This window comes from Cariama cristata, unplaced genomic scaffold (genome assembly GCF_000690535.1).
Source record: "Cariama cristata isolate BGI_N322 unplaced genomic scaffold, ASM69053v1 scaffold14116, whole genome shotgun sequence".
NCBI classification, from domain to species: domain Eukaryota; kingdom Metazoa; phylum Chordata; class Aves; order Cariamiformes; family Cariamidae; genus Cariama; species Cariama cristata.
Window position 1 is genome coordinate 20,258 of NW_009621656.1, and position 10,253 is coordinate 30,510.

Sequence of the window (10,253 nt, forward strand, 5' to 3'; positions counted from 1 at the left end):
GGAGGTGTCTAGGAAGAGACCTTGCTTCTCAAGGTCAGTTTTACAGTTCATATCAACAGTCTATTCTGCAGGCAATTTCTCACAGTCCTCAGCTAAACCTTTCCTTATCAAACAATGCATAGTAACATAGGGCTTGCAAATGATCACACTGACATAGTGAGACGCTGTTGGGAATTGGTAAAGGAGTAGCAGAACCAGCTGGAGTTTACCTGGTCTGAGCTGACTTCAATTGGCTCCCTCAAGAGAATCCAAGTGATGCACTCCTCACAGGGGGGGGTAGTGAACGAACCGTGGTAGGTCCAGTAGTCCCGAGATTTGGGGAAAAGAATTGAAGGATCAAAGTGCTGAAAAGGAGCTTCTTTCCCCTTAGAGAAACAAAAAATAATTCTCTGCAGGAACTCTAGGGATATGCATCTTAAAAGATCAGTATCTATGTTATTATAAAGCAATTAATTAAATATCAAGATTCATGCAAGAGATCAATCTCCTTTTCTTCCTGTCAAGCATTTGCCCTGCAATTAATAAAAACTGATGTTTTAATTCCATTAAAAAATTAAAAGAAATTACAAACGGAATTGTGTGGGACCAAAGCAAACTCACTGTTGCATTTTTCTATTCTGGAATTATCAGAATTTTATTTTATTTTGGGTCACTTGGGACCCAAGTGAAGGCTGTGGCCCTACAGGTACTGGTACCCTTTTTATCCAGTGGAACAGTGGCCAGGCATTTATCCCAGATTTGTTACAGCCTTCTCCTCTATCTGAGGGAATTTAAATCTGCATCTCTCTCCTCCCAAAATTGTGCTCTAATTACATCATCATGGTGACACTCTCAATGTTTTTGTTGGCACTGTTACGCTTAATGTAAAAAAATAAACTATTTACTGGAAGAGTACTGGATCCTGAATGTTTTACAACTAAAGGAGATTATCAGCAGACAAGGGAGAACAGCAGACACCAGACAACATTTCCTGAGAAGTTTTTCTTTTCCACCGAATAGGATACTTAAGAGAGTATCTCCATAGGATTGTGATGAGATCTCCTTGTCCTCCCCAGGGCGACAAGAACTAAACAGGAAAATTCAGTTCTGTACCGGTATTTAGGATGCAGTTCTGGAAAGCAAATTCTATTATTCCTAATTCCTTCTCCTATCATGGAGAATCTTCCCTAGATGGGAACAGAATATTACCCCACAGAGTGCAATGGGAGGAGCTGAAATCTTTTCGACACATCCTTGCACAAAATATGGGTAGAAAGAACATCAAGGCTCCAAATACATATTCCTGACAAAATTATTCTGTAAGTTCAATATGAGTTTGCAAATAACTTCACAAACAAAACCATGCTTTTTCAGTAAATACAGTACAGTGTGAAGAAACTCCTCTGCCTGTAATGCGTCATAGCAATTGAAACTGCATGTGCAATAAATACATAGGTGATATCATCCATTTAGCTTCCCTGAAAAATAAGTAATCTTGGTAAAATGTATGTGATGAAAGATAATGTACGTGAGGAAAGAAAATAAGTATAAGAAATAAAATACAAGATGTGGTTGTTTGCATATACACCTATCTTTCTCTATTTTTCTTCAACTGTTGCTTTTTCAGTAACCACTACAGAGAAGATCTGTATGTAGGACATCAGACTTCTTTTTTTTTTTTGTCGTTAGAAGCCATAAAATCTCCAGTTAGGCATCTCAGATAGAATGTAATGGAGTGGATATCACTGCCATCTTGTCATCATTGTATGACACAGTGTTTCACAGGGTGATTGATCAACTTTTTTTTAACTGTGGCAAAGCTTTTCTGCATGTAAATGGCCAAAAAATGATACAGGGATTATGAGAGAAAGCTGAACATGTATCAAGACAAATATCATTGACACAGCAGGGGGAGCAATGGGTAGAGCGAAAAAAATCATCTTCAGTTCCCTCAGCAAAAAGAACTGAATTATATCTGAAGACTAAGAAAAGGTTGAAAAAATAAGATTAATATGACTCTGAGTGAGGAGAGAACAGATTTCAGGCTCAGACCCGCACATCAATGGCAGTACACACATACATAAATTAAATGCAAGAAATTCGGCTAAATTTGGAAGAAAATGCTTACAAAATTTGTAAAATTCAGTCCTGGTGATCTGGTGGTGTGTTCAATGTCAAATAAAAAAGGGACTTTTCTTTTAGCATCATTAGAATTATAAAGCTTATAATGAAGTAGAATTGCTAAAGTATACCTAGAGGTTAGGTTTATGTTAAATAATAATGTTAAATAACAATAGACGGCGTATCACAATTCTCTGCAAAGAACTCCCTTCTGCAGTTGTGTCTATGCAATAGGTATGGACTTTGGTCCTTAGGTCATCACTCAAACTTGAAAACAGTTTAGAATTGGTTTGCAGTGCTATTTGTTCTAGTATCATAGGAAGACAACACCTAGGACTGGTGTAGAAACTGTACCATGTAATTCCTTTTATAAAGAAATTCAGTTCCATCTTAAAAGTAATAAAGTTTTTCATCTCCCTTACACTGCCTGGGAGCTTGCTCCATCATTCCTACTAGTTTCTTCTCATTTTAGGCTAACTAAGTTTCTGATTCAATTATATGCATTTGTTTTGGCCACTGCTGTCCTCAAATTCAAAAAACTTTTCATTTCTTCTTGATATTTGCACACCATGATATTTTTACAGAGCAGTATCAATAAGACTATCAATGGTGCATGCAAGGATTGATACAAAATCCTCTACAACAAGAATACTTACAGATGTGAGGAGTTATATGTTTACTTAAGAAAAAGAAAGTGTCCTGCTCCACAATCCAATGTATCACCTCTAGTGCTACTGTTAGGTATCAGAATGATCCCCAAAAGTGAATCTGAACTTCTGATTTCTGCTTCTGTTGCATTTCAACTACATTATACCACAAAAATTGTTTTGATACCTTGGTCTTAATGTTATCAATTTCTTCAAGAATTCTCTTCATCTCTGGTTTGGGAGTTTTTCCAACCTGTAATGCAAAACACAAGTACTGTATTTTTTCATCACATTCCATAGTATTTGAAAGAAATTCAGTACGTCCCATCTGTCAAGTTCGCAACAGTACTCTCAGAGCATCCAGTAGAGACTGACACAAAATTATGTGTGTTAAAAAAAAATCCAGAATAGCAGACTCAAGTAACTGGTTTGCAGTTCAAAAATGCATTGAAGGACTCTACAAGGCATCTCTCACCCTCCGAGGAACAAACTGCGTGCTCAGACAGTGTCATCTACACCCTCTAGGGCCTAGCCCTTGGCTCCTGATTTGAAAGCAACCCACAACCACTGTGAGATGTACGAGCACTCAGCAAAGAGTTGAAAAGCTGGAGTTCCTGCAGACAATTCAAACATCCTGCAGCACATGCGCAGTCAGATCAGACTTGATGTAAGACATATGATGAGATTCATGTCATGACCTCCTCAAGATATGGGGTCACTTTATTGCGTGTGTTCATGATGTTCCACACCTCCAAAAGGTTTGACATGCCTCTGCATCCCAGAAGAGTAAAGATAGCATGCATACACATGCCGTTATTGCTATGTCTTGTTCCAAAACAGATTAAATTCAATTCTTCAGGAGATAATTTAATCTCTGTTTTAGCAATATCCAAAAACTCAGTCATGGAACATGACAAAACCAGAGCAAAACTGTGGCTCCTACACTGAAGAGCAAGAAGGAAACAAGGAAAGAAGGCCAGAGAAGATACAGTGATACCACTTACTTTTCTAGACATTTTAGCTGACCTTAGCATGGTTAATAGGAACATAATGTTATGCTTTGCAAATTGCGTTTTACAAGATAAAGCTTTAGCCTAAAATAGACCAAACGAAATTGCAAAGGAAGAATCATTGAAGGACATAGTCATAGGGGAGAATCTGGACAGGTGCTGACCTTCAGTTTAAACTAACCACAAGAAAAAAGGTCAGGCTGCCTCACAGTGTAACAGAATTAAAATGACATTGGATCTAGCCTGTCCAGGGACACCGTGGCAAAATTAACTACATCCACTTGCTATTGCTTGTACGAATACAGCTTACCAGTGATAAAACAATAAAAGGAGAGCTATTCTCCGATGCTGTGTTCAAGTTGAAATGCCCACCTGCAGGTAAAACGACAGCCACATAGCTGAAGTTTGCATAATTTATCACTATTAGGTTGTCTGCCTGTTAGTGTTTCTCAGCATCCTAGACCACATGCAGATTTGATACTAGGATTGCTTTTTTTCTGTCAAGTTTATAAAAAAATCAATTGGAAAATATTGGTATAGTATTATTTTGTTGGGAAGCTGCTGTATTTCAAGGTTACAGTGTTCAGTGAACTTCTTTCACCATCAATTGTTTTTATTTTGGAGCAGGTTCGTTGAACTCCTTTTGATTCCCAGCTTATGTGGGGATCAGCAAGAGACCAAGGAAGGGAATCAGTCAACATAACCTTGCTGACAGGCAGATACAATACCTGTTAGCAGACAAAGGGCAGGAGGAAACACTCTTCCTATGCAGATTGTCCTCCTCACTCAGTACACACCACAGCAAAGAGCTGGTCAGCTATACCAGGGACAAAGTTAGCAAGTGTCCCAGGTTTGAAGTTGTGCTCTCTTGTTCAATACCACTCATGATATGTGCCACTGGTGTCACGAATGGTGTCAGAAGTCGGCTCTGAACAGGTTAGTGCATGGAATCTGGAGGGCACAAGGACATATGTGACTTCAGTCTGTACATCGCTTTGAATGTTTTCCTGTAAAATGATACAGTGCAGGGAAAAACGATGGGAACTTTTTCCCTGGCACTAGAGAAAGACGAAAAATACAGAAAATTATAAAGACTGAATATTTGCCACTTACTTTCAGAAAAATGCCCACAACAGCCACACCATCAGGTTGTTTCAAAGCTCCAGCAAAATTACCATGTTTTGGATTCCAGTGCACCATATGCAACTAAAAATCAATGAAACCTCAGTTATAAATGCAAGAAATTACCAATAGCACAATCTTACAGCTTTTAATTAAATTTAAGAAAAGTTTCCAGTACATAGTAAGTAAAGGAATGAACATGAAAAAGAAAACTATATGTAAGTATATACTGCTGTTCCCATGCTTCCATACTCTCATGTTTTCTATAAAGCATCACTTTGCATTTAAATGAAGCATGAAAGAAAGAAAATGGATTTTACCACACAATACATTTAAAAATTAATCAGACAATGCAACTATAAACAGTTTAAGCCAAGCACATGACATGCACGCATGAAGTGCATAAAACACCTACTGACATGCACCTCATCTCAAGCAGATTTTTAGATCTTCAGGTTATGCAGATGCCAGTTCAAAGATTTACACTGGGTTCTATGTTGTGCATACATTATTTTGTATCTCTTACTACTCTTGGCACATTGTACTGGAAAGGAGTAGAGATAGTAACCTGACATTTCTTTCTCATTTCCACTTTCAACAATGTTGTATTTTCAGGATGTATTTCAAGTTTTTACATCTCCTTCCAGAAAATCTCTGGTTCCTGCATATAGCTACAAATGCTGTAACCAGCAGTGTGGAATCTCAAAATAAGTAGCATCTGGAACAGGGTGTCATATTAAAAAAAAGAAAAAGAATCTGATGCATGTTTTGAATGCAATTTTTTAACATTTTTTTAAGCACAGTAACCTTTATTTAAAATAACAACAATATATTTTGCCCTGAATATAAATTAATGTGTTGTTCTCTGTTTCTTTTCTCTTGAGGATAAGGATATCATTGCTAAGGATAAAGGTGGAGCAGCCATATACCTTTGGTTGTATTCTAGCAAAATTTCATGCATTCCAGGCTTTCTTCTCCTGTCAATAAATATCTGACTACTGCAAACAAAAGTAAAGTAAAAAGTCTGTGCTTAAACTAACCAAGAAATAGCTTGAGGAAGCAGAATTTGTCTGTTTAGTCAGCCACAGAAAGTAGAACATTAACACAGTTTGGCTGTGGCTAAGGAATAGGGAAAAAAAGACCCAAACCATTACCCACAGTCATCTCTGCAATCTTTGTGCACATTGACCCTGCAAAATATCTGCCCAAATTTTCTCCTGTGATAGGTGGGCAAAGCTCCTGTAAGCTCTGCACCTTGAGGGCATAGGTGGAAGGCAGGAAAACACTACTGCAGACTTTTTGTGGGTGTAGGCAAACATTTTGAGCCTATTCTCAAATAAGATGGAGGAAGGAGGTAACATTTGCTAGTAATTCACTAGCATCAGTAGTGAATTAACTTATTACCTGAAGAAGTCTTCAGCGCCTAAAGCAGCCATCAATTTTAGCAAATTTGGACAACAAATTAGTTGTTGTCCAACAACAACACCAAAGTAGTTTACATTAAAAAAACCCAACAAATATCTGTTTTCCACAGTTCCCAAAAATAAACACAGAGATTTTAAAGCACAGATGTTCCGAAGCTGGAAAATACTCTTTACCACTCTGAATCAGTTTTAAGGTGGATCTAATTTTGAATCTCAGTCAGTTTATCAAATGTGCTTTCAGCAAGTTTTTCTATTCTTTAGTAATGCTTTCTGAAACTAACTTCAAGCTATACTAGAAACAGCTAAATGCCAGAAAGCATCAGCAGAAAACAGATGTTCCTATTTGGAAATAATGGATCGCTTTGTCCCAAATATTTTTAAAACATTCTAAAATACCAGCAAAAACTCTTTTTTGAAGAAGGAAATTCCACGTTAGTACATACTTGCAAAGATACATTTGTTGGCAGATTCAACTTATCCCACTGCACACTGATGAATATTTACAAGTTTCATAGATTTTAGAGAAAAATCCATAGCTAAATACTTGCAAAAGGGAGAATGGTTAATCTTTTCAGATGCACAACCAAATGCCAGTTAGTACTGAATAGTACTATTAAAAATAAGTCCTACCTCTGCTGCATATTTCACCCCATCTATAACATGCTCAGAGCCATGGTCATCAGAGGAACCCCAATGCAAGTGAAGCTGACGCAGCCGGTAGGCTCCCGTGAGTGGCCCACCTCTCAGCACTGCAATTGATAACCCACATCAACAGTGGCCTACAAAACACTGACATACACGTTTGCTGAACAGGGACTTGTACTTTAAAAGTGTGCAGCACCTCTTGTAAATCCAGTTGATTGCAGTGGGGGTCACAACACTCACCAGTTTACAAGATTGGGGCTGAATTCTGTTATCACCCAGGAGGAGTCCTGTTTGATGTGAAAACTGGGGAAGCTGCTGTGAGTCAAGCACAGAATCAAACCCCAGCTGCCCAACAAGCCCCTTTTCTCCTGGCAAGCAGACACACTCTAGTTCCTGATGTGGACAGAGAGGGAAGATATTCACAGGTGATTCTTATCAAGAAATGGTCCCTTGTGAAATGATTGGGGATAGGACTGTGACATTAACCCAAAGATGCTTTGAAGCATACCTCTGGTCCATGACTGGCATACCTTTTATAGTTCAGACAACTAAACAATGGTTACAGCATAGTTTGCTGCTTTTAAAATAGAAAAAAAAAACACATCTATGTCTTGAAAGTGAAGGAAGGGAAGAAAGTTCAGGTCAAATGAGGTAGAAAAGTGTTCTTGAGCAAGCAAAAGCTACAGTCTACATTTAACATTGCCACCAACAAAACAAATTAAGAAGCTATTATTTCTGCTGTTCTTAACCAAATAATGCTGACCACGCATCAGTCTGACAGTTGACATCAATCTGACTTTCAAAACATCACACCTGCTCTTTCAGTTTAGGGATTCTTTTGAGGAGGAACTGCTCTCGAATATATTTTTCATTCATTACCTAAGGCAGGAATGCGATGTGTTTCCTTACACAGAAAGCTGATAATGCAGTTCACAACTGCAGTGCCAGAAGACCTTGTTTAAATAGCATTCAAGTTTGAACTTCTACCAATAGCTTTGAAGTTCAAAGTTAACATTGAAATAATATTTAAATCCTCTTGTGCCCAATGGTCTCAAATTAATTCTTGATATCATATGTGTTGGAATACCTACACCGAGCAAGAGGTTTAACTTTGCGGTTTCTCTTTTTAGTTGGTAGGTATCACAGCCGTTGGGGGGGCAGAAACAAAGCACTGTGTTGAGTTTTAGGCATGCAGTTCCTCTTATTTTTGAGTTTGTTCATACATAAATAAATAATCATAACTAACTCCATATAGTATTGAGTAACCCTTCTGTAGAAGCCTTCAATGGAAAATATGTCACATTATTATTATTATCATTATTACCGTTTCACTTTTGAATATAGGAAAAATAAGGCATAGACTCTAAGGTCCAAATCCTCACAAGTATTTGCTTGCCATTTCACATTGGAATCAATGGGAGGCAAGAACTTTCAGGAGCTGAATTTATGTGATCTACCTACATTTACAAGCTAAATTGGTATCAGAGTTGGAAACTCATTTAACAGTCATTTCTTACAGGTAGCCCTTTCCAGAGCTCAATACTGTGAAGCACTTGGAAACCACTTCATAACAGTATACAGATCTCTCTAGCATAAAAAGAAATCTTTTTAATATTCAAAATTTTCCATGTGATTAGATCAAAAAAAAAGGCTATCTTCAAGCTTGATTTCTTTCTCCAATTAAAATGGGATCTGTGACTACTACTTATCCTCAGCTGCTGCCACCACAGAAGCCAACAAAAGAAGGTAATAAAATGTTTACGAAATGCTTTCTCATGTGGATTTTCAGAGCTGTCAAACACTGTATTTGATTCCAATCTGACACATCCCTGTGAAAGGCTTGAGTCCTGAACTACTGTCCAGCAGCCTGCAGAAAGTTAGTAACAGCAGCAGGGAGCGAACGTACACACTGGATATCCAGAGGAACAACAGATATGATGAGGAGGGGAAAGGCAAGGAGGGAATGGAGGGAAGGCGTTTTAGAGGAAGGGCTGCATCAAAGGCTGCACTCTGCTTGGCCAAATCAGAGTCTTTCTCCAACACAGTTCCCTGGCCAGACATGTTCTTGAGCAGCGTCTGTCTAAACATTTCATCCTTTAGGAAACTGCAAAGAAGACAGAGCAGAACCACCATGTGTTAAGGTTCATAATCAATTTACTTCCCATGCTTTCAGTCATGGCATTGATTTTATGCAGTGCTTGTGGAAGAGCATTCTGTCTTATGACAAAAGTGCAATTTGTGATTTGTCTGAGACTACTCTGTAGAAACTGTGATAAAAAATACTAAAGCACCACACAAATGCATAACAAAGTGATGGTCCCTGTCCTAAATAGTTTAGATTTCATCTGCAAGATGTGGAACAGTAACAGGTAGCTGTAATAGTAAATGAAGGGAGTCCAAGGAAACAACGAGCTCATCAAGATAAACAAGAGAGAATGATCTTTCAATGTACTGCAGATATATTTCATTAATTATGTAGCTTACTAAGAACAAAACCCCAATACAAATGCCATCAAAGCAGATGCAGAAAAATACAATAGAATGTAACTCTGTTTTCCATTAATTAGATTGCTTTCCTGCTTGATAAAGGACTGATCAATATTGCATGCTCTTGAGATGTCTTCACATTATACAGTATTCCGAATGTATTATTCTTTGTGACAGTTGTTGCCCATCTGCATTCAGAGCTACACACTGACACAGCTCTGGAATTAAGTTTTAAACAATTTAACTTAGAGTTGCGAGACTGCTCTCTCCCAATTAAATAACAAAGCCATTTCATAGCTTTCCAGAAGCTATGAAATGCTATTTTTGTAAATACTATTTTCATAGCTTTTTCAGGCTGTAGAGTATCTGAAGAATTCCCATACAAACAGAAGAAATGAAGATCGCAGTCAGTGGAAACATATATATGAGTTTTCTGTTTACAAAGTACCTCAGAGCGCACCCTAAACCCCTCCGGGTGATGCTCTCTCCCCTTACACAAAACCTGAGGCTGTGGTGTCCGTGTTGAAGGAGGTGACTTGGGGAGAAGCCCACCTTCCAGCTGGGTCTGTATTTCAGGGGTGCCCCTGCAGCTACCGTCTCCCTGTCCCACCTACGGTGGACCAAAAAACTGGCCGGATCCACCAGAATAAACTCTGGGAGCACCTTTTTTACGTTCCCAAATGTCTTTTCTCTGCTAGCCTGTGTAGGCCAGATACCACAGGATGAGTATGGACTCCCAACGTTTTGCAAACCTCAATTCCTAAGAACCCCCAAAAGCCCAACCAAAAACCGACCTGATCGATCAAAAGTGTCGTCGA

General features: G+C 38.4%; 1 protein-coding gene across 1 annotated transcript in view; it reads right to left on the reverse strand.

Moving 5' to 3' along the window:
- Nucleotides 1-10,253, reverse strand: part of LOC104163152 (carbonic anhydrase 3-like) — a gene marked incomplete at its 5' end in the record, with an annotated part of 11,588 nt that overhangs the window by 1,123 nt on the left and 212 nt on the right. The window contains 5 exons of the mRNA XM_009702056.1: nt 210-365; nt 2,935-3,000; nt 4,871-4,963; nt 6,934-7,052; nt 10,230-10,253. The exon at nt 10,230-10,253 is cut by the window's right edge and continues 5 nt beyond it. Coding sequence (XP_009700358.1) covers nt 210-365; nt 2,935-3,000; nt 4,871-4,963; nt 6,934-7,052; nt 10,230-10,253 — 458 coding nt within the window. The remainder of the gene's footprint in view (nt 1-209; nt 366-2,934; nt 3,001-4,870; nt 4,964-6,933; nt 7,053-10,229) is intronic.